Raw genomic sequence first — 23,508 nt, forward strand, 5'->3', positions numbered from 1 at the left:
TCCCTGGCCCTGCTCAGTGGGTTAAGGATCCCTGGCCCTGCTCAGTGGGTTAAGGATCCGGCGTTGCCGTGAGCTGTGGTATAGGTCATAGACGCAGTTCAGATCTGGCATTGCTGTGGCTCTGGTGTAGGGCGGCGGCTACAGCTCCGATGAGACCCCTGGCCTGGGAACCTCCATATGCCATGGGAGCGGCCCTGGAAAAGGCAAAAAGACAAAAAAAAAAAAAAAAGAAATTTATTCACACATACACAAATGGGTACACATGCATTTATACATACAGATGTAATTTCTTTACTATACTAGTAATGGATAGTTATAGAAAATTTGAAAAATACGGAAGTAAAGAAGATGAGAGATTCTTATTCTTCTCTACAGGTAAACATGGTTAGTGCTTTTATTTCCTTTCAGTCTTTTTTCATACGTAGGTAATAGACAAATAGACATAGTTATGATAATGTAATTTTTGATTCTAGAGCTTTCATTTAACATTATAGAGTAAGCATTTCCTCATAACATTTAACAAGTCTTTAATTGATCTCATTTCCAGTGCCTGCAGATGCTGTAATTACTAAGCAATAACCAAGGATTGAGCTTGAAAGCAAGTGTCCTGTTAGCGTCTTCAATTCCTAGCATCCCAGCCGTTTTAGGTGTAACTGGTGGCCTTCGTCTGAATTCCTTGTGCCCCAGCACAGCGGAGGGATAGGAGTAGGGAAGGTTCATGCCCTTGTTTAAATAGGATCTCCGGGGACTGTGACCCCGCCCCCTTGTGCCCACCTCCACCCCAGCTTTGAAGATCACTGTCAAATATCCGTGCTCCTTTGTACCCTCCTCTGCTCAGCTCCGAGAGAAGCAGGCATATGTGGAGAAAGTTGAGAAGCTGCAGCAGGCGCTGACCCAGCTGCAGTCGGCGTGTGAGAAGCGGGAGCAGATGGAGCGGCGACTGCGCACCTGGCTGGAGAGGGAGCTGGACGCGCTGAGGACCCAGCAGGTGATTGGCGGGGCGAGGCCGGCGGAGGCCGACGCCTGCGTTCAGCGAACACTGACCCTCCGAGCAGAGCACCTGCTGCAGGCTGGGTTCTGCGCTGCGCCCTGAGCCTGCAGGGGCACTTGACAATTTTGTCCTGCCTGATCCAGCACAGCAGCCAGTGGAGGAGCCGGACAGGTCACCCACTGGAGGGACAGACGTCCCTACAGGGAGAGAGTGGTGACCCCTGGGGGCTGGGCATGGGGGCATGTGCTGTAGATGGCTTCACGGAGGAGGCCGTTTGAGTTGGATTTGGAAAGATGCGTTTGTCGGGCATTCTGGGGGAAGGGCATCAGGGGAGGAGGTGGGGTATGTGAGGAGGAAGGAGGTGAGAGGAGCCGGGTGAGTCCTGGACAGGGACAGCCGGGGGCAGCCACCTGGGGGAGCAAGCCCAAGGAGGCAGTGGCCAGTGTGTGGAGAGTGTTTAGTCAGGTTGAGAGCCTGGCCTTTTTTTCCCTGTAGGATTAGGGGAAGAGCCCTCTTGTGGTGTCAGAGGAGGGCTGGAGGGACAGATGTCAGGGAGATCAGCCTGAAGACTGTTGGTGTCAACTAGAGTGTAGTGACAGTGGGAATCCATGGGGGGACCTAAGAAGGGGGTGAAACTGTAGGACACGGTCATCAGTGAGTTTTCAGGGTAAAGGAAGGGAAGGAATCAGGACCATCCCTAGAAAGTAAAACTGGCCACAAGCCCCGCCTCCTTCTGCCTGTCCCTGTTTCTCCTGGTCACAGCTGTTCCTGTAACTTAGCCACCAAGAAGCTTGGGATGAAACACTCCAGCCCAGGGTCCATGTGGGCCTCGGCAAGGGGAGAAGTCCTTCAGCTGAGCCAGGCTCCATTACAGGATGGTCAAGGGATCCTGGCTCCAGAGACCCAGGCTTGCATGTCATCAGCCAGCGTGGTGGGCACAGCCTGCTATGCAGCTGGTGAAGGGTGTGCTCTAAGTTTGGAACCAGGGAAATGCAAGTCCCTGGAATTATCTAGTGGACAGGGCATAGTGGCTGTGGTTGAAACACTTGAAAACACTTGAGAGTGTTCGTTCAGCCCAGCTCAGCCATTTCTCATGGCAGCACACACAGCTCCCTCTGGGCGTGTGTACTTGGTTGGAGATGGAGATGCTGGTGAGATTGCCTGAAGATTAAGGAGCCCAACCAGCCCCCTACCATGTTGGCTTAGTCGATAGCTCACAGGGAAAAGCGAGTCTGTCTCTGGACTTCTGATCCTTGGAACCTGTGCCGCATTTCCTGGCACTTCGGGGCCACCCTTCCGCTGTTCTCTGTTGCTCACTTATTCAGATCTTAAGCTTCCCAGCTGGAGGGCAGGCTCTCAGATACCTGGTACTGTGCTGGTACCTGGTGGGTATTTATGAGTCTTTGGTTGACAGAATGGGCACATCTCAGTACTTAGAGCAGAAAAGAATGTTCTTTTCCAGTTAATGTGGCACCCACGCCCTATAGTTAAATTCCTTATCCTCGGATCTTCTATTTTGAGTGCTATGAAGCCAGACTCTCATTCATTTCAGCTACTATATGTATTCTAAGCTATATCTCCCCCACTGATTGCTCTTGGGATTTTTGCCAGTGCTATTGCTGTTGGAGACAATACTCTAATGAGCTGCCTTTTTAACGTGTCTCCCTGCTAAAGAATGTGAGTTTCTCAGGAGGATATACCTAAAAATGGGATTTCTGGATAATGAATGCATATGCTGAGTATTACTAGATATTGCCAAATCACTCTACTGAGTAGATGTACCAATTTACTTTCTTATGCAAAATGTATGAGAATTTCTTCCTGTACATTATCACAGCATTTAGTCTTATGAGATAACTTTTCCTTAAACAAAGGGGAGGGGGGAGAGAAACCAGACTCAGCTCCATTATCCTTGCTGTGTATCAAGAAGAAATGTGAAGTTGGCATTGTTTGAAAAATATCTCTATTGCCACAGAGGACCAGTCCCATATGCACTCTCAGATCCTTACACACTCGCACCAATTTTTTCCTCAGACCAGCAGACACAGCGTTCCTGCTGTGTATAAAGGATGCTATCAGATTTAGGCTGTCTGTGGAGGACAGAAGTTTCAGAATTGCAGCTCTCCTGGGAAATGACATGGCTTGCATTTTGGACTTGTCTGCAGGAGCTGATAGCAGAGCCTCAGCTGTGTATAGCTGACACGTGACTCAAGAGAGGGGGGTCAATCTTTAAACAGAAGTTGGCTGCCCAGCATCTCATTAAATTAACATTACAGCTTTTTTTTTTTTTTTTTTTTTAAATGAGAGTGTTGCTCTGTCTCCTCTGCTCTGAAAGGCATTTTCTCTAGGGATTTCTCTGCTTTTCCCTGCTTATTAAAAAGAAGAGTCTTATTTCTTATTTTTTCCTTTATTACTTCATTTTCTCCTTCTACCAGTGAATGTATGTTATTCTATAACCAGAAAAGGCAAAAATGTTGTTAGAAATCCACCAAGACACTGAGTTTTTAGTAGTTCCACATGGCAGGTACTACAGGTTGATCCAGCTCCTGCGTGGAGTTTCTGGACAAGTGGGGCAGTCACAGCTCTGCTGGCCCCCAGTAGGAATGATCAGCATCTAGGAAACTCGGCCTCTTTGATCCACTTCCTCCTTGGAGCAGAGCACCTGCTCTGAGCAGTTCGCGCATGTGATACCAGATGTGGGGGACCTGGGACCCACCCTGTCCCTTCACCACTGTGTCACCAAGGCATTTAGCTGACCCCTAATTTAGAAGGCGCACTGAAGTCACACTAAATAAAGTTCCCCCCTCAACAAAGCGGTAAGACCACACTGCCCACCTCCTCCCATAGAGACTCATTCTGAGGGGACTGTTGAGACAGCAGCTGGGGGCATTTTTCAGTCAACACCCCTCACAAGGGCTCTGCGTTTAGACCTGCGTCAAGACACAGCTGAGCCTCTCCACCTGGCCCCCTCATAGCAACACTGAGCCCCAGTTACTCCTGCAAGATACCCTGGAACCTTCCAGAAGGATGGGTCCAGCAGAGTACATGAACTCATGCTAATGGAAAGCATGAGCTCTGGGGTTAGGCTGACCAGGGTGGAATCCTGTCTTCTCCTCCTAGAAAATTAATCTCTCTAAGCCTTCACTTCCTTGTTTCTAAAATGGGGCATGTCAGTTGTACTTACTCTATACTTGTAACTACACAAAAGAAAATCTGCACCAAGTATTTACACAGGACCTGCCACTTAGCAATTGCTGAAGAAAGAATAACTGTCACTGCTATTCTTGTCATTACCTTCAGAGTCATTTGAAGGTTTGGGGCATCTTTGGTACCTGAATTCATACCTTACTCCAATTTTTCCAATCCCACTGAAGAAAAGGTAACAAATATAGCTGATTGAGATGCAGGAGGCGAGGGGAGGGAAAAATAAGTCAGGACACTGGGAGCAGCAGGAAAGAGCGGCTCTCAATGAACAGATTCCATCATTAGACGTAATTTCCCTGCCAGGTCGGAGGTGACTGCTTAAGCATCATTCGAAGCTGGGGGGAAGTGAAAGAGAAATAACATACAAGAGGAAGGGAAAATAACATTTTTAAGAACTCACAATCTTCTCTTTCTTGAAAAGAACTGAAAGTAATATTCACATCTTACTTCCCCAGTGGTCTTAGGAGGTAGAAAAGGGAAGAAGGGAATATTCTTGCAGAGCAAAATTAAGCCCAGAGCAGGTCAGAGACCAGCCCAAGGTCATGCAGTTAATCAGGGCATTCCTCCCATGTGAACACTTGAAGGCCAAGATTTTTACTTGCATTTTTCACTGTGGAATCCCCAGCTCATGTACATAGTTGTGGGCGAGCTGAACAGGCAGCAGAAGCTGTCCTACCTGACCGTAATCTGTGTTTCTGGCCAACACAACACACTTAACCATTAGACTGTGCTGTCTCTGTACCCTTGAGTGTTGAAAGTGATGCTCTGAGGACCTGAGTTAGATTGCCAGCCCAGATGGCAACATAAGGAACTTGGACAGAAACCGACAGGCATAGAGAGCAGTCAAGTGAGGCCAGAGGATCTTTTTTTTTTGGAAAATTTCTAAAACCAGAGGAGTTTCTTATCTCAGTGGACAGGTTTGTTTATCCTCCCACCCTGAGGCCGGATGCCTGGCTAGATGGGGTCAGTGACCTCCTGTGCAGGCTGATGAGGACAGATATGGGCTGTCCACCCTCTTCTGGCTTAAATGCTGGTCACTGGCAAGCTACCGCTGGGCCCTAGAATAATTTGTATTGGTAGCTTTCAAGAATCACATAGAAGCGTATGGTTTGCAAAAACCCCACAAGTTCATTTGTTCCCTTCTCTCTCAGATGTGTCTCTGGGTAGTTTCTGTGGTTCACAACAAGAGGTACCCCTCACCTTGCAAACAGCTCTGCCTTTGAAGCGTGTGATCCCTGGGAAGCAGGAGGGGAATGTGTTTTCCCGGACGCAGAGAAGCTGGAATGGAATCATTCTTCCCTTGAGTAGCTCAGGCCCGACTGCACTCCTAACCCTGACTCCCTGGGATGACCTGTCTCCACCGCTGACCTGAAATCAAACCTCAAAACCCCCTCATCCTCTACGTCATTTGCTCAGAGGAAGTCGTACCCCTGAATTAGAAAGGAGAAAGTCCGAAAAGCGTGTGAGCGTCCTCAGCCCGTGTCCAGATAACACGACCGCTTGTCTTCCTCCCTTATGGGCACGGATGAAGAGAAAGGGCTGGAAAATGAGCTTGGCTTGTGTTAGAGGTTTTCTGCCAGGAATTTACTTAGGTTAGCCCTTTGAAGTGCATTAGGTGCTTTCATGTTTATTGTCCTCTTTGGCTCCCACGTGGGGCAGGTGTTAATTTCTGTTTCCCGGATGGGAGGGAGGAGGCCGGGGAAGCGGCCAGGCACCTTAAGGCATCTCACTCCCACTTCCTGTTCCTCCGCACTCTGTCTCCTAGCCTCAGGGGAAGCAAGCTGCTGAATCGCTTCCCTGACCTCTGGAGAGAGTGCCCTGGACCAGGAGGCCAAGACTGCGTTCTTGTTCTTGCTGTTGGTATAAATTAAGTGCAACTCCTTGGGCAAGCCACTTCCTGTCATGCAAAGCTGGATAGCCAGATGGACCCGGGTTTGAATCCTGACCCTGCTACTGATTAGCTAAGAGCCAAGACACAGTTGCCAGCGTTTTCTCAGCAGCCTAGCTTTCTCGATAAACCTGGGATAATACTGATTATAGAGTCCCAGAAGAATTAAATGAGGTAAAGGAACTGAGGATAGAGGTTGCTGGTGTTTAGGATCCACCCCGCCTGGGTGATCGGAGCTGCAGGGGGAGCGAGGGCGTGATGACACTTGTCACCATGCTGGGGATCCAGGTGAACCATGCGTGCTCCACCTGGGTAGCTCTGCAGACCCAGGGTCTACATTACAGCCCTGATTCAGCATCAAGGTGTTATGTCTTCCACTTCTCCAGAAACACGGAAATGGCCAGCCAGCCAGCCTGCCAGAATACAATGCCCCGGCCCTCATGGAACTCGTGAGGGAGAAGGAGGAGCGGATCCTGGCCCTGGAGGCCGACATGACCAAGTGGGAGCAGAAGTACGTGGAGGAGAGCGCCATCCGGCACTTTGCCATGAATGCCGCAGCCACCGCCGCCGCCGAGAGGTGAGTCCGGCTCAGGAAAGCACAGCTGGAAAAAAAAAAAAAAAAGCCAGGGTATCCAGAGGGGTTCAAGGATGCATCCCAGGGAGAGAGATCGGCTAAAAATAATTTTGAAAAGGCTGTAGTGCTCATTGGAGAGCAAGATGGTTTAGCATTTCTGGAGGATGATTTTGGCAATACTGCCTCTGCTTTGGTTCCAGAATTTTAGTTCTTGACGTGTATCTTAAGGAAATCATTACAGAAGTGCCTGAAGATTTATAGCCAAGGACATTCATCCCAGTGTGGTTGAAAACATCAATACATCCAACAAGAAGGATGCATTCAACAATTTAAAGTACATCCACACACCAGAAACAAACTCACAGACACAGAGGACAGACTGTGCTTGCCGGGAGTTGGGGGGCGGGTATGGATTGGGAGTTTGGGGTTGGCAGATAGAAACTATTACATTTAGATTAGGTAAACAACAAGATCCTACAGCATAGCACAGGGAGCTATTTTCAGTATCCTGAGGTAAACCATCGTGGAAAAGACTATATTAAAAATGTATATATGTGTATATATAGCTGAATCACTTTGCTGAACAGCAGAAATGAACACAACATTGCAAATCAACTATATGTCAATTAAAAAAATGAAAGATTAAATAAATGAAATAGATCCACACGGTGGAGTACTATATGGTCCTAAAGAATGATGCTGGGGAAGCGCACGGTATGCTCTTTTTAGCAGTGGGTTTATGTCATGGGCCAGACAAGAAGAATCTGTAATTCTCATCACAGCCCTGTGAGTGAGAACTGTTATTCCCCTCATTTCGCAGGAGAGGAAATGAGGCTTGGAGAGATGCAGTGGTTCATTCCAGATCACACTGACAGTCAGTGGCAGGGCCACCTGTCAAATGAAATTGGTCTGACCGAAAGCTTGCTTTCACTCGGTTTGAAATGATTTTCTGCTGTTGTCAGTTATTACCTCTGTTCCTTTATTCCCTGGGTTGTCAGTCCACAGCCTTATTCTTTCCTTAAAAATTAGCTCAAAACACTCCATATTGCACAAAATAATGCTAGTAAGCTCCTTGGCTGAAGGAGTGGATAGGTTCCCGCGAGCACAAGGCCCGGCCTGCGTGCTCTCTTGCTGCACTGACGGCGCTCTTGCGCCTTCTCCTCTTCAGGGCTCTCATTGCCCTGCTTTTTGCCCGTAAGTTATATCAGGCGTTGAATTCAGAATTTACCAAAGTTTTGAGTTAGTATATTTGGAGGAGATCCTCAAATTTTAAGGAGCCTCCAAAAAACTTGCCAAGGGGTACCATTTGGGGTGGGAGAACATGTACCAGGCAGGAGGAGAGAGCGCCAGGGGCGAGCCGGTCAGCCGGCAGCCCCCGCTTCCTTGGGCTCTGCAATCCCTCCCTGAATGAAGCAGAGAAGGCCTATTGGGGTGCAGGGGCCATGCTTTTGAAGCTGTGTGTGGACCCTCGTGGTCATTACCCAAGTCGAGAAGAATGGCTAGCTGCATGCCCAGCTGTCACCTCCAGGAGCCTGGAGAGACCAGGGCCACCCTCTTGGGCACAGGTTCCCCCCCCATCCCTTCCGCTGGGCGCACAGCACACTTGCACCTGGAGACCTGCAGACGTAATTGGAAAGCAACCACGCGGGGATCGCATTGTCAATGTCTGTCTGTGCTGTGAGGGAGAACACCCCCAGCGTCCCCCTCGAGTGAGCCTTCGGGAGTGGAAAAGGCGTTCAGGACTCGTGTCATGTGGCATAACCCGAGTCGTGGCTCACGTGGTGGAGAAAGTTGCAGCCTCCAGTTCAGCCCTTGAAATGTGTGGATGAGAACAGTGAAGCCCTTGGAAACATTTCGTGATGTTTCCATAATTGAAATTTTTGCTTTTTGCTTGCTAAGGTAATAACTAAATCGCCTCTCTATCCTGGGGAAGAGAACGGATCATCCTAAGGCTACACAGCGGGACTGGCCACGTGTGTCTGCTTAGTCCGATGTGTAGCTGTCAGTGGTTGCCCTGGGCGTTGTCTGGCCGTGTGATTTTCCATGGAAAGAATACTGCACAGGGAGGCAGGATGTCCACATTCGAGGCTTCTCCCTCTGTGGCGGACTGTAGCTGGGTGACTCTCCACAAGCCTTTCTGTGTTGCTTTACCTAATTTTGACAATAGAAATTACTCTTCTTGACTGGTTCTGAGCCAGGAGCCAGACCGTAGTCCCCTGGCTGAGGACACCAAAGCCCTGGTAGCAGTGTAAATGCGTTACCTTAGAAGTGTGACCCGGGGCCTTTTTGGGTCATTGCTGTGTCAACTCTTACTGATTTATTAGATTTAGATGTATGTTTGGGATCCCGGGACAAATGGGACTGGAAGGTAAAACCAGAAGTGGGGGAATGAGCAGGTCTGAGGCATAAGACTCTAGGTGGGTACAGGACAGGGGGACAGTGAGGGGCATGAGTCGAAGCAGCCAGAGCCCACAGTCAGCCCCACTCACACTATCCAGGCCAAGCCTCGCCCATCACCCTTTGAGCAAGGGAAGCCTCTTGCTCTTGGGGAGTAGTTGTGTGGGATTTATCCAGCCCTTTTGCTCTCCTTCTCTGACATGTTTGAAGTCCTGGATGGATCGATCGATGGATCGATGGATCGACAGATGGGTGGATGGGTGGATGGATCGATGGATCGACAGATGGGTGGATGGGTGGATGGATCGATGGATCGACAGATGGGTGGATGGGTGGATGGATCGATGGATCGATAGATGGGTGGATGGATCGATGGATCGACAGATGGGTGGATGGGTGGATGGATCGATGGGTCGACAGATGGGTGGATGGGTGGATGGATCGATGGGTCGACAGATGGGTGGATGGGTGGATGGGTGGATGGAGATCTTTTCCACCATCCCTCCCTCCCCCTTCTCTGCTCCCGCATGTATTTATTGAGCATCTGACAGCTCCAAAGAAAACCACCCTCCCCTTCGCTGACCACTACCTGCCACAGTCTTGGGGGAAAATCAATTCAGAGGAGGTCATGTTTTTAGCTCCTTTATTAAGGTTCTTTTTAGTGAAAACCTCAATTTCAGCATTGCTTTTCTGTTGATAAAAAGGGAGAAAGGGAAAATAAAGAATTTTTGAGAAAGGTCAAAATTCTGAGCTCTTATTGCCTAGATGCTAAATGGCCACATAAAAGTTGGTGAAAGTGATGACTTCCAGCCATTAGTTTTGTGACTTTTCAGCCACTGCTGCATACTTGATGTTTCTAGGCAATGTGATTTTTTTTTTTTTGTCTTTTTGTCTTTTGTCGTTGTTGTTTGTTGTTGTTGTTGTTGCTATCTCTTGGGCCGCACCCGCGGCATATGGAGGTTCCCAGGCTAGGGGTTGAATCGGAGCTGTAGCCACTGGCCTACGCCAGAGCCACAGCAACTCGGGATCCGAGCCGCGTCTGCAACCTACACCACAGCTCACGGCAACGCCGGATCGTTAACCCACTGAGCAAGGGCAGGGACCGAACCCGCGACCTCATGGTTCCTAGTCGGATTCGTTAACCACTGCGCCACGACGGGAACTCCCAATGTGATTTTTGTATACCAGCTGATGTTGCCATGTTGGTATATGTCGTAGCACCACTAATCACCCAAATTTGTATGGGTGGGGAAGGTTTAGAAACTTTTTACACTTTTCTTTTATTTTTTGTTTTTTTGCTGTTTTAGGGCTGCACCTGAAGCATATAGAAGTTCCCAGGCTAGGGGTCGAATCAGAGCTACAGCTGCCAGCCTATGCCACAGCCGTAGCAACGTGGGGTCCAAGTTGCATCTGCGACCTGCATACACCACAGCTCACAGCAATGCCGGATCCCCAACCCACTGAGCGAGGCCAGGGATCAAACCCACATCCTCATGCATACTAGTTGGATGCGTTTCTGCTGTGCCACAACGGGATCTCCTGAATCTTTCACACATTTTAAAGCCATGTAATATTTTTTCAAGAGTTGTGTGTATTTACCTCCTAAATTGTTTTCATCTAATTGTACCTGCCGTCCTTGGCAGTTATAAATGTGAATTTTTAAATTTGGCTCCAGCTCTACATAAATTCTCTAAAAGTAAATCGGTTGAAAATGTTTCTGGCTGCTGATTGCTATAGTGAAGAGTCTTGTGCACCATGAAATGAATTTATAATTGTGTCAGTATGTTTAAAGCAACTGCTGGCTTGCCATGTTATCAGGCTTTCTGATGTGTTTGCAGTCACCATTCGTATTTGGCCTCATTCTCACGTGTGCCACCTTCGTTGGTTCATTTTCTCTTCACGAGCCTTGGCTGAGGCCTTCTTCATAAAGTCACAGGAAACTTTGGGAGTCTTGAGTGATCGTTAAGGGCATGGACTGTGGAATCAGCAGTTTCTGGATCTGAATCCATTTCCACCTTCACTAACTGGGTGTTCTTGCAAAGCTACCCATCTGTTCATCTGTAGAAAGAGAATAATAGGACCTCCTGGTCAAGTTCCTGAGAGAACTAAATGAGACACCCTGGGTAACGAGCTTCACCCAGGCCTGGGCATGAAGGACACACGCCTTCATGGATAACTGAGAGATGAAAGGAGGGCTCCTTTTTTGCTGCTTGGGAATATTCTAGAAAAGAGCTATAAGATTTTAAATACGATTATAACATTGGAATATGAAGTTAAAGAGATGTGACATATTTTCTTACTAGTTTGATTCTCTCATCAGAGACATCATTGTGCCTTTCAGCCGAAGATATGCCTATGTCACTTAGATGGCACACATATCTTATTTTTGCCAGCCGTCATTAATTAGGAGGAATTCATTGACAAAACCAGCAGCAGGAAGAACAGTTAACCTCTGACCAGTCAGGTGTCTGCCCCCGGCAACTGCTGTGGTGTCGCCTCCCTCTGTCCTTCCCTCCCCCTACTCCACCCCCTTGACTGGACTTGCCAGGGTCAGGGTGTGTGTCTTCATCTCTCTGTCCTGCTGCCCAGCACGGCTGTCACCCTGAACAGACCTGAATCCTAGGCAGGGGCTCATTAAAGAAGTGAGCTTGAGAGCAAATGTGAAGGGCACTTCAGCCAGAGTCCCGCCGTCCAGGAGGACAAGAGGGATTCACTGAGTCCCCGTTTCCTGCTCAATACTCAAGTAGTTGCCCTATGGGTGAGAAATAGAAATAAACCTTTAACTCTGAGAAAGTGAGAAAGGAGAAGGAAGGATGAACGAGACCAAACATAGAAATTCTAACCAATATAATAATACCAGCATCTCTAGGTCAGTAGATGAAACCTATAGGTGTGCAGGGTCCGTATGCAGAGGCCGCCACCTAGCTTACTATTTCGTATCATTAGTGAGAAGGGTGGGGAATGTGGGTTTGGGGATTTTATTTTGTTTTCCTTAATTCTATCAACTGGGGGCGAGAATCGGCCAGAATTAAGCGGGGGGGGGGGGGGGGAAGGGGTGAGGATGAAGGGGTTTGCGGAGAGAGATGTTTAGTCTGGTGCCCTCGGACCCCACCCCACGAGGGCTCTCCTCATCCTCCCTGTGCGTCCTGTGTTGCCAGGGACACCACGATCATCAACCACTCGAGGAACGGCAGCTACGGCGAGAGCTCGCTGGAGGCGCACATCTGGCAGGAGGAGGAGGAGGTGGTGCAGGCCACCAGGAGATGTCAGGACATGGAGTACACGTAAGGAACCGGGCTCCCGTCCGGCCAAAGAGACCCTGGTGGGGCCACCAGCCTGATGTTTGCAAGCACACCCCAGCCCTCTCCTGCCTCCGCCGCTTCAAGCTCAAGTTCTCCAGCAGTTCCCCTCCCCCACACCCTGCCACAGAGAAGAGGGCAAGAGTCCCCTTAAAAATGGGCCTGAGCCTGAGGTCTCTGGGGGCTAATTTCCTATCAGATGCAGGTTTTCGGATGGAGGCTAATGATACGAATTCAGAGGCCTGTATTTTTTCTGGGTGTGTGTCTCTACAGCCTTCTAGACATTACCAGCTGGAGAGGGAAACGTCATATTCCAGTGTCTCAGAGTCTTTTTCTGCCAGGATTTGTATATTCCAGCCAGAAAGAAAAGAATGTCTGTAGCTAATGCACTCTTCGCACAGACTAAACAAGACGCCAGCAGGTTGTGTGACATAGTAGAACTAGCCTGCCGCCCACCCCCAGCCCTCCCCCTGGAGCCCTGGGACCTGAGGGCTTGGTTTGCAGAAGTGCAAATAGGGCTGAGTGGCTGAATCACTGTGAGGCTCAGGGAGTTACTCTTTGGGTTGTAAAAAGAACTCGCACTGGTTTTTGACTCTCATCTTTGGCCTTCGGGGAGAAAACATCATCTTCTCCCAGAAAACCTGGCCATCTTTTTTTTTTTCTTTCCTAGAAAAATAGGGAAAGTGAGGAGTTCCCGTTGTAACGCAGCAGGTTAAGAACTCAGCTGGTGTCCATGAGGATGCAGGTTCTATTCCTGGCCTCGCTCAGTGGGTTAAGGATCCAGTGTTGCTGTGAGCAGTGGTGTAGGTAGCAGATAGGGCTCAGATGCCGTGTTGCTGTGGCTGTGGGGTAGACCGGTAGCTACAGCTCTGATTTGATCCCTAGCCCGGGAACCTCTATATGCCGTGGGTGCAGCCCTGAAGAGAAAAAAAACGAAATAGGGAAAGTGGCTCTTGTGGGCAGCCCATCCTCTGTGAGGCTTGCCTTTGTGTGCTTTCCTATGTTCCTTCCACCCCCTCCACCAGGGCCCTAGATGCTTCAGTCCAGGAGGTCCCTGTTGGGTGGCCATTGTCATTCAGACTGTATGTCCTTGGGGTTCCAGGACTGCCTAGAGTCTCCTGAGGTGCCAGAGAAGGTGCACCCTTTTCAGCCACAAGAAAAAAAGTCCATCTTAACCCAAGTTGGAGATTGTACCTCTTTGAGGACTTATACTGCTCTGAACTCTCCGTTCCTCAATTATAATTAAAATTCTTGGGCATCCTGAGAGAAGTGTTCAAATTATTCTATCCAGGTGGATTTTGACCATGACTGTTTTGTTTCATTACACAGTATTAAAAATCTCCATGCCAAAATCATAGAAAAGGATGCCATGATTAAGGTCCTCCAGCAGCGATCCCGTAAAGACGCTGGGAAGACGGACTCCTCCAGCCTGCGACCGGCCCGCTCTGTCCCGTCCATCGCTGCAGCCACAGGGACGCACTCCCGCCAGACCTCCCTCACCAGCAGCCAGTTAGCTGAGGAGAGGAAGGAGGAGAAGACCTGGAAGGGAAGCATAGGTGAGCCCCACCCTTCCCCAGACAAGCCCCGCCCACCCCAGGTGAGCCCCGCCCCTCCTCGGGCAAGCCCCGCCCACCCCAGTGAACCCCGCCCCTCCTCAGGCCAAGCTCTGAAGAGCCACAGCCACGCAAACCTTGAGAAGCACCTCATCTGGCCACAGGTGTTCAGGTACCCTTGTGGAAGTGGAAATACCATGGAGTACCTCGAGTCTCAGTTTACTCACCTATGAAATGGGAAAGGAGAAGCAATCACACGTTGGTGGTAGAAGAAAAGGCAAATCCCCCACCTAGAGTCGTCCCCAGCCGTGGGTTGATTCACATCATAATTATGATCATTCATGTTGAAGTTGAGATGACCCTGAAATATAAAATGTTCAGATGGGAAAAACCCCACAGCCTCAGGCCTCTGAACTTGGCTCTGCCCCAGATCAGGGGTAAGACAGCTCCATCTCTGCTTCCGTGTCTAGAAAAGCAAGTTGGTGTCTGCAGGTGTCCGCCCTGCTGTATCCCATGGGGTCACAGCAAGGGCTAAATGAGACCAGAGAGAAATGCTTTGGAAGCAGTGCTCGCGAGCCTAAGGGGCTGGTGGTGTTGCTTTTGTTGGATTGCTGCTGCACAGGCAGTGCGCTGAGGAGAGTTCTGCAGATACGGTCTTAGCCACAAATGGGTTTCCTGGGGTCAGGAGGCCAGTGGCCAGGTGAGTCTGGAGAGGAAGAGGCAGAGCCACCCAGCACGCAGGCCACCCTCCCAGACACACGTTGTCCACTCTTGTCCAGCACTCTGCCACCCCAGGGGCCTGGCCCTTCTTTGATGCATTTCCACAGGTCAGAGTGTGTTGTTTCTCTGTGGAGCTGAGAGCCTGTTTTCCTCAGCACAGAACCCCAGAGGAGCTTGGCTGCTTCATGCCAGAGGGATAAGAGCTTGCAGTATGAATATGACAGAGTTGGGGAGATCAAAGTCACCCAGCCAGAATCTCTGTTTGAGGTCCCCCGATGGGTCACTTCTGCAGCCCCTGCCCTCCAAGGAAATGCACTTCAAAGAGGACGTGTGTGGACGGCAGCTGAGATCTTCAAAGACCCTCGTGGACACTTAGCTCCCCACCCCAGCTAGAACACCTGGATAGCGATGCTCAGATGCACCTGATAGGGGATGCCCAAGGCCGACAGAAAGCTCCCTGGCAGAGGCCAGTCTGTGACCTCCAGCCAGGCAGGCATCTAGGGTCTGTACCCCTGGCCTTTGTCGTGTCCCAGCCAGGCCCTGGAGCCAGAGGAACTGGCTGCAGAAAGAGTTGCTATATTCTCCACATTAGCATTCCTCCTCCTCGTTGGTGTCCACCTGTCACAAGAACAGAGCGGGACCCTCTGAGGTTCCAGGCAGAGGCACACATGCAGGTCTCAGGGGTACAGGGCACAGTCCTTAAAGTGTTTCCGCCGTGTCTTGCCTGCGGGCCTCTGGAAGGAGGTAGAGGTGACAATATACACCTTTCTGGTGGCGCTTTGACAGGCAGGGTGATGAGGCAGAAAGAACACAGGGTGGACTTAAAGGCAGGCACAGCTGAGTTCAAATCCCACTTCCACTACTTCTTAGCATCCAGACAGTACTTTCTCTGAGCGTCCACTTCCCTTTCTGCAAGACAAAGGTGAACAACAGGATCTAGGAGTGTTGTGCAGTATGCAGTGGGATGATGTGTGTGAAACACCCAGCCAAAGCCCCTTGGTACTCAAGGTCTGGTCCGTGGACCAGCAGCACCAGCATCCCCTGGGAGCTTGTTAGAGAAGCAGAATCTCAGGCCCCACCCACTGCCTTGAATCTGCATTTGAACAATATCCAAGTGATAGACATGCACATGACATGTTGAGAAGCATTGCTCTACACAGACTGAACTGAGTCATGTCATGTAATGAATGGGCATCTTGAAATAGCCCTGGCGAGGAGACTTAATGAATTGCTGGCTCATTAAAATAAGCGAGCAGACACTTGATTGTGCTTCCTGAATTTTCTACAGGCTGGTGGCCCGGAGGGCTGGCACTTTTCTCAATACGGGCCATGTTTCACTCTTATAACTGTTGCTCTCCCATCAGCTTGGCAGGAAGGCATTGAGCAAAGGGACAGCTGTGCTCATGCCTCCCTTTGCCTCTTCTCCTGCCACCTCTCTGCTCTTAGGATGTGCAGGGAGGGAGAAGAGGGCTGAGCAGCCCTTCCCAGGAGCCCAGCTGGCTTCTTTTTGGAGGACAGGGCTTTCCATGGCAAAGATCTCTTTGGGGGGAGTATTTGATGATATTGTCTCTGTTGCCCTGACCAGAAAGCATGTTTGTTTTGACCCCAGCCTGCGGGCGACCATTCCCAAGTCCATTCCCAAGACTGGGGTGGCGTTGGGGGCATTTCAGCAGAGCAGCAGGCCGTGGGGACATGTCTGGAGCAGGGAGGCCCTCAGGTTTTCTTAAGCACGTGGCTGCCACCCATGATAGCCCCCCGGCCACCAACCCCTGGACCCTCTGTGTCAAAGGCACCTCTTCTCTGTTCTTCCCCAGCACCCTGAAAATAATTGCGTCCTATCCGTTGTCACACCATGTCGTGCCCAGTTTGCCTGACATCTCCTTCCCCGCCCCAGACTAGGTTTCTCTTGGTTTGGGTTTTGTTTGTCGGGAAGGGCATTGAAAAAGCTGGTCTTCGCCCTCAGGCTTGCTGCTGGGGAAGGAGCACCACGAGCATGCTTCCGCCCCCGCGCTGCCCACCCCGCCGGCTGCAGCGCTGTCCCCCGCAGCCCCTGCCACCTCGGCCGGCAGTGCCCACTCGAAGACGGGCAGCAAGGACAGCAGCACACAGACGGACAAGAGTGCCGAGCTCTTCTGGCCCAGCGTGGCCTCCCTGCCCACACGCGGCCGGCTGAGCGGGACGCCCTCCAACAGCCCGGTCCTGAAGCACCCAGCGGCCAAGGGGACGGCAGAGAAACCGGGTACGAGGTCCCCACCTCCTCTCACACTCCCAGGGTCCATTGAGCTGCCTGGTCTTGGGCGGTGGAAGGCGTTTCTTGAGCTGGGGAGGGAGCAGGGGCACCCTTGAACTCTCACTTGATGGGTTTTCTTCTGCTTATGGCTGTCCTGATGCACCAGGGCCAGGGGCTCTTCATTATTCCAGAAATGTGTATAGAGACTTCTAATTTAGTTCCATTTAAAGGAGCACACAACTTGCACCTGCTCTCTTAGGGCGTGCTTTGTCACTAGTCTGCCCCTGGGAGGTGGGAAAACGGACCCTCGAGGGATGTTAGGGAATTGCCCTCCTCCTCCCCGGGGTGGGAGCTGGTATCGGGCATCCGGTCCATCAGGAGGAGGAGGTACAAAGACTTTGCCTTCGAGGAGTTTACTCTCAAGGCTTTGGGGTCAGAGGTCTCTCCTGGTTGAAGGAGAAGGGAGATTTAACTGCAAAGTAGGTGGCCTGGCCCAGCACTCAGGCCAGGACTAAGGAGTTGCTTTCAAATATTTAAGAGAAGCTATATGACAGTTTTGTGATGAGTCCAGTCGTGTCCGTGGGAAGAGCAGACTCGGCTTCGGACTGTTCCCAGTCGTGGGGTGAGGCGCGCCCTCTGCAGGAATCCTCTGGAGGACGTGGGGCTCTTGAGGACCTACAGGAATTGTTTCCTCCTGGGGGTTCCTCATTTGCATCCTCCAAAAGACAAGTAAACACCGTGTTGTCAATTTTGGGAGATTTAATTCTTGGGGTGCCCTTTGCTGAGGAAGGACCTGGCTGGAGGCGAGCATGCACTTGATTATTTTGAGAGGAAGGGGAGAGCAGGCGGGAGGGCCCTGCACAAAGTCCCGATGCCACCGCCACCCACTCGGACATCTCCCACCATGTCCTGCTCCTGTGCTTTGTGTCCGAAGCCCAGGGCCAGTCATGTCGCTTTGGTCCCCCTTGGGCGGGGCGCTATGGCCTTCCCTGTGTGCGCTGGCGGTGAGGGTGCTACTTAAAATGGTTCCATTGTAGAGAGGGCTGGGAAGCAGGCTGGTGATGTGTCCCTCTCTTTGGCAGAGAGTTCTCCTGGCCACTCGAAGTCACCTGACCACAAAGGCCGCATCAGCAGCTTGCTCCACAAGCCCGAGTTCCCCGACGGAGAGATGATGGAAGTTCTCATCTAACACCGGCATCCCTGTTGAATTTCGCAACAGAACATTGACAAACAAGGAACATGGCAAAGACAGAGGAGAAAGATCAAAAGATTGTGGATGGGAAATCAGGAACGATTTGAGCTGACATGGATTTCAGACTAGTGAGAACACTTTTTATAAACGTTTTAAACAAAAACACAGGAGACCTACATGACGGAAGGTGAAGAGACTGCCATGGATTTTGACTGCATGTGGTGGAAGAGAGGAGATGCGTGTAGGTTTGGAAACAAAGAAGACATAGGAAATGGAATTTTTCATTGTACAGAACATGTATCTCTTGGGGAGGGTCGGTGTACCCCCATTTTCTAGTTATAAACAGATAAACCTGAGCATGGATCTCCCTTGGAATAGGCCCCTTCTCCTTGCATCTTAGCTTGTTTTAAGAAGAACTTCCTAGACATCTCCGAGTCCATCTTGACATAATGTACCATCCATCACCCGTGTGCTCCATAGGGTGTCTGTGAATGCGTGTGGGTGCAGCAGGAGGAGGAATGTGCGGGGTGATGGGGCGTTTAAAAGGCCGCCTTGATTTGGATTTTCAGGAGCTTTTGAGGCTTCTCAGCCTTTCTGGATTGAGCAGTATTTTCTAAGTTTGGGCGCTTTCTGGTCGTGGTGCTTACCCTTCTCTGAGTTCATTTTTGTCTCTGCTTCATTCTCTTTCCTTTTAACCTTTTTTTCCTTCATTTTGTTTCCTTTTATACTAAGCCATGGCAGAATTCCTTAGCTCTGGGGTTTATCAGAGCAGTCTCTGAACGGCCATCGTTCCTGCTGTGTTTCATAGTGGCCAGAGGGACAAAGCCGTAGGCCGGCTTCCTGGCTGCCCCTCCACCTTGGAGGAGTTGGGCTACCGCAATGAACCTCTTTCTGACTGTGAACTAGTTAAGGTCTGACGAGGCGGAAGATGCTCGACCGCTGAGATGTCTTGCAGTAAGCTCACGGCCCCGACTATGTTCGCTCTCACATCAGCTCTTGCGTGGAGTTTGCTATCCCCAGCTCATTGCCCTGCTGAGGTAGGCCCTTCAGGACTGTACTCCAGGAAGCAGGTGACGCTTGCCTTGGTGGCATCCAGAAACCCTCCAGGCACCTCGTGGGCTTTCTGCTGCTCCCGGCTTGTGCTCGTATCCACGGCTCAGCCCACCGCCCGCATCCCGCCGGTGAGTGCAGACTGCGCATGCATGTCAGCGCTGGGCTTCTGCCCCGCCGGGAACTTGCTTTGTAACCGCCCAAGCCGCTATCTCTAGGGCGATCAGGTTTCTCAAGGTTTCAGATTGGGACGACTCGGTCCAAAATCATAGAGCCAAGAGCAGGCGAGGTGGTGGGCCTCTTAGCCGTGTGCGATGGGCTTTTCCATCTCACTCCTCAGTCGTCTGCTTGCTTTATGAATCTAGGAGGTGCTGGAGCAGAAGACAGAAGCTAGTCAGGCCATCAGTTGCTCCTGAAAGGTCCTGAGAGTTTCCCCCCCTCCAGGTCCCTTTCCTCATGCTTAAGGGAGGGAGAAGAGGGAAAAAAAAAAACCACCCTAGGTCTGAGGCTTTTTCAAGTCCAACTTCAGTGGAGCCCTGAAGACAACATCGCTTAGGAAATTTTGCTTGGGTAGCTCATTCTAGGGTTGGTCTTTGTAACCTGGGTGAAGTGATAGCCTCAGCAAATCAAGGTGATAGAAGGAAGACAGAGGGTGGGCTGGAGAGGGGAGGGAGGAAAGGAAACGAATGGCTTTGCTCAGGGGGGTCTCTGAGCTACCCAGTGGTCAGAGTAAGCAGAATGGATGCTTCTCAAGCCCTGCCCTGCTGTGAAAGGAGGAAGGGCGGAGGCCTCATGGCTGGTGTAGGGGCAGGGTGCGTATGGACACATGGGGGTGGGAGGGGGCAGAGGGTTCCCCATCCCAATCTGTTTCCCCTCACTTTCTCTAGGTGATGACGGTCAGTCGATGGCACCTCACTCTTAAGGACATTTTGACCCCTGATCATGTTGGCGGCCCAGGAAGGAAAGAAAGCATTTAGAAATAGGACGACATAGCACCTCTGCCAGTCCCCACCATCCGTGTCTGGGCCACCCCAGACGTGGGCTGTGTCCCCTAGAAATGGGTGAGGTGAGAGCCCAGTTTCAGGCAAAGCCTATCTTTATGCCCCACCCAGCATGCTCATTGGCGGCTCAGGCACGAGGGCACTTGCTCTCCTTGGTACCTCCCCTCCCCCACCAGGTGCCAGGTGTGTTAGTTGTCAGAAGGCAAACACAGATGTCACCATTTTTCAGTTGTGCGGTCATCTCTGTGAATCTTTCTTTTTTTTCCCTCTAACCTGCCGAGATTCCTCTGTACAAAAAGGGATCTACAGCTTTGAAATGTCTTCTTTTAGGCAGACTTCCTGCCCAGCTGGGGCCCTGACACTCTCCATTTTCAGAGCTTTCTGGAAGTCCTGCATGCCTGTAGGAGAAATGCAGATACTGAACTTCCTCTGTGCCTTCTGGCAGCTGACCATACATTATTTCACTGGATTTTAGAAAATAATCCCAGCTTCCTTTTTTAGTGCCAACTGTATGCAAGCGCTGCTGTAACTACCCTGTAGTGAGTCCTCAAACCACGTGCAAGCAGGGCTGAGTTTATCTTCTTCATGTCACAGAGAAGGAAGCTGGGGCTCAGGGAGGTCAAGTTCTTTCCTAGAAGCAGCTGGGGTCTGAACCAAGAGTTTGGGAGAGGAGCTGTGCCTTCATCACAGGCTGGACTGCCTCTGACTTGGGGTTGCTAACCATCTTTCCATGCTACATTTTGATCCATTCTGTCCCCTGCATGCCATGTGCTCGAGCACACACACACACACACACACACACACACACACACACACACACACACACATACCTGCCCCCACCCCCTCGGGAGCTAAGAAATAGGACTAAAGCCCAGAGCTCCTAGATTTGCCCATGAACACAGACATAGATGGCTATCTTCCCGTTCCGATGTAAGCAGGGCCGAAACATCTATTTTAAAAGCACCTGCTCATAGTCCAGAGGCCAGACCTTCTCTAGAACTTTCCACTGGTGTCAGAATGGGAACTCATGGGACCTGTCTCAGGGCAATAGGTAACCTTGGCCTTGGGTGACCATGTGCCAGATTGACTGCTTCCTCCTTGAATGTGTCCTCTGACGGTTTCCACATGCTGCCCTGGATTCCATATGAAGCAGGAGATGTTGCTGGATTCCAGCACTAATTTCAGAGCATGTACAGAGTCTTTCCGTAGCATCTTCTTCTCAGCCTTTCTCCTGCTTCCTGGAGGTTGGAAGCCAACCCTGGTGTCTCGCTCCGCGTGCTTGGAGCAGGTGAGCAGGACAGCGTTGCCGGGGCAGAGAGTGGAGGCCTTTCTCTCTCTCTTCAGTCCTGTAGGGCTCGATCTTTAGAACACGCATGTGCATTTGACTGCAGAGAGCTGGGGTTGTCTATCTAGTTGCTCCCATTGGGTTGTGAACATGGAACTTGAACTCGGTGGCTCTGCACAGAATGGCCTGTGCAGAGAAGCTGGCCGTCACTCCTGTTTGTTCTCCCCTGGGGTTGCCCTCAGCCTCCTGTGTCCTCATGATGCTGAGGCTGAGGGCGTGAGAGGTTCTCCCTACGGCAGCCTGACTCCTAGAGATGGATGTGAACGTGCATGTCAGGTGAGGCAGGGTTCCAGGAGGCAGTGGAGGACAGATGGGGCTTTGAAAGGTCTCGAGGCAGGGAGCTCAAGCACAAGCGGCCAGATGTTGTGCAAAGAGGTGTTTTCCAGAACCAAATCCTGCTGCGGGTCTGCACTGCAGAGGGCGCCGGTGACTGTTCTTAAACACTGAATGTCCAGCCCCCAGTTGCCTTCTTCCCATCCTGACGCCTGAGGCATCTGGCATGTGCTTCACAAATCTTGGTTTTCTCTTCCTTTTTTTCTAGCTAATGAATTCGTGTGTTTAAAATGTCTTCCTTCCACATGAGGATTGTCTGATGGGTTTGCTTCCGATGCGTGGCTCCGGGGGGGAGACCAGCAGAGTAGTGACGAAGTTACCAGAAGCTGATGAGCTGGGAGCGGGGAAAGGTCGGCATTTCAGTAAACGCATTTCTTCTGGAACTCACGCGCAATGCTTTGGTCTCTTCTTTGAAGTAGTATTTCCTCTTCTCGTCTGGGAATTAAATGGTATAGAGAGACGTGTGGGTCAGTGCAGACCCATGAGGTGCGACCGTAAGGGCACATGTCGAGCTTCTTGTCTTCATACCTAGAAGATCCAGGTGTCCCGTCTCACCCACCTTCCCTAAAAGGTGACCCTTTGTGAGACAATGCTGATGACTGCCGTGCTGCCCCAGTAGAAGCACTTGGCACACGCCTCTATTAGAATGATGTCGGAGGGCCTAGAACATTCCTTTTGTGAATCTTTAGAGATGAGAAACCATCATCCTCTAAGGATGGCTTTAACCTTTGGAAATAATCCCCAATCAGTCACTCATTTGGATAAAGAAAGATGGGAGATTAAGGTAAGTCACATCCATTTAGCTTTAAAAAAAAAAAAAAAAAAAAAAAGCCCCTAAAATATTCCCGGAGCTGAGTCTTTGGACTCCTAGCGCCTCTCAAGTGACGCTTTAGAGGAGGCCAGTCATCATTCATACCTGTAACTTCCAGTGGACTCGTTTTTAAAAATCTGCTCTCTTGCTATGCCTTGTATGTGTCCACGTCTCTGCATTCATGCAGATGTCAGCACATCTTCACGAGGCTAAGCCTCCGGTAGGAGTTGTGTAAAAACCGTGTTAGACTTCAGTGCATGTTATTGTCATATTAAGGCTAAGATCGAGGTGTTTCTTTGTCATGAAACTGTGCTGCTTCACAGAGTTACAATATTGTGTTCAATATAATGAAGTACATATGCAGCGTTCTCTTGTATCAGCTCCCCGAGTTGTGTTTACATGCTACTCGCCTAGGGTTCTGTTCACTTAGAGACACCTGTAAGTATTTATTACGAACGGAATGTAAGCAGATTGATCCACAGTGGTTTTCTTTGACTTCAGGTGTTTTCCTCTTTTGTGGAGGGAGAGGGGGGCCACCCCGCTTCCCACCTGTGTGTGTGAGGTCACCGTGCTTGGTGGCCGGATGCTGTGTTCTCTCCAGCGGACTCTGATGTCACGTCTTGGCATCTTCGTGTTGCTGGTCTGTGTCAAAAGTGGGGTACAGAACTGCACAGCCGGGTGGGCTGTGCACAGAGTGGGGAAGCCCAAGAACACGTCCACGTCCCCCAGAGCAAACACTGAGACTGTTGGTCAGCCAAAGATTTGCCTATTCTTTGCTGCTTAAACGTGTGCCTTAATATTGTATATAATAAATGGATAAAACGGCTCTTTCCCTCATGCTTGCTCTTTTCTTTGCCGAGGGACTTATATACTGGGTGCTCAAGAAGTGTCTGTTGGATTTTATTTCGTTTTACTGCCAG

At 50.5% G+C, this 23,508-nt stretch overlaps 1 protein-coding gene across 34 annotated transcripts in view; it reads left to right on the plus strand.

Annotated features, from left to right (window-relative positions):
• AMOTL1 (angiomotin like 1) overlaps nucleotides 1-23,414 on the plus strand; it is a 167,337-nt gene extending 143,923 nt beyond the window's left edge. For 18 of the 34 annotated variants that reach the window (XM_021062681.2, XM_021062683.2, XM_005667237.4 and 15 more), the window contains 6 exons: nucleotides 839-988; nucleotides 6,470-6,660; nucleotides 12,213-12,338; nucleotides 13,683-13,909; nucleotides 16,590-16,865; nucleotides 17,939-23,414. In XM_021062681.2, coding sequence (XP_020918340.2) covers nucleotides 839-988; nucleotides 6,470-6,660; nucleotides 12,213-12,338; nucleotides 13,683-13,909; nucleotides 16,590-16,865; nucleotides 17,939-18,045 — 1,077 coding nt within the window. In that variant the 3' untranslated portion in view covers nucleotides 18,046-23,414. Of the gene's footprint in view, nucleotides 1-45; nucleotides 333-838; nucleotides 989-6,469; nucleotides 6,661-12,212; nucleotides 12,339-13,682; nucleotides 13,910-16,589; nucleotides 16,866-17,938 lie in introns of those variants that run through there. The other 16 variants (XR_014815024.1, XR_014815028.1, XR_014815032.1 and 13 more) reach the window with 4 other exon arrangements.
• The last annotated feature ends 94 nt before the right edge of the window (nucleotides 23,415-23,508 follow it).

Source organism: Sus scrofa, chromosome 9, assembly GCF_054392235.1.
Source record: "Sus scrofa isolate SSC_HxYL_T2T_F1_AM1 chromosome 9, Sscrofa_HxYL_maternal_Yorkshire_Landrace_v2.0, whole genome shotgun sequence".
Lineage (NCBI taxonomy): Eukaryota > Metazoa > Chordata > Mammalia > Artiodactyla > Suidae > Sus > Sus scrofa.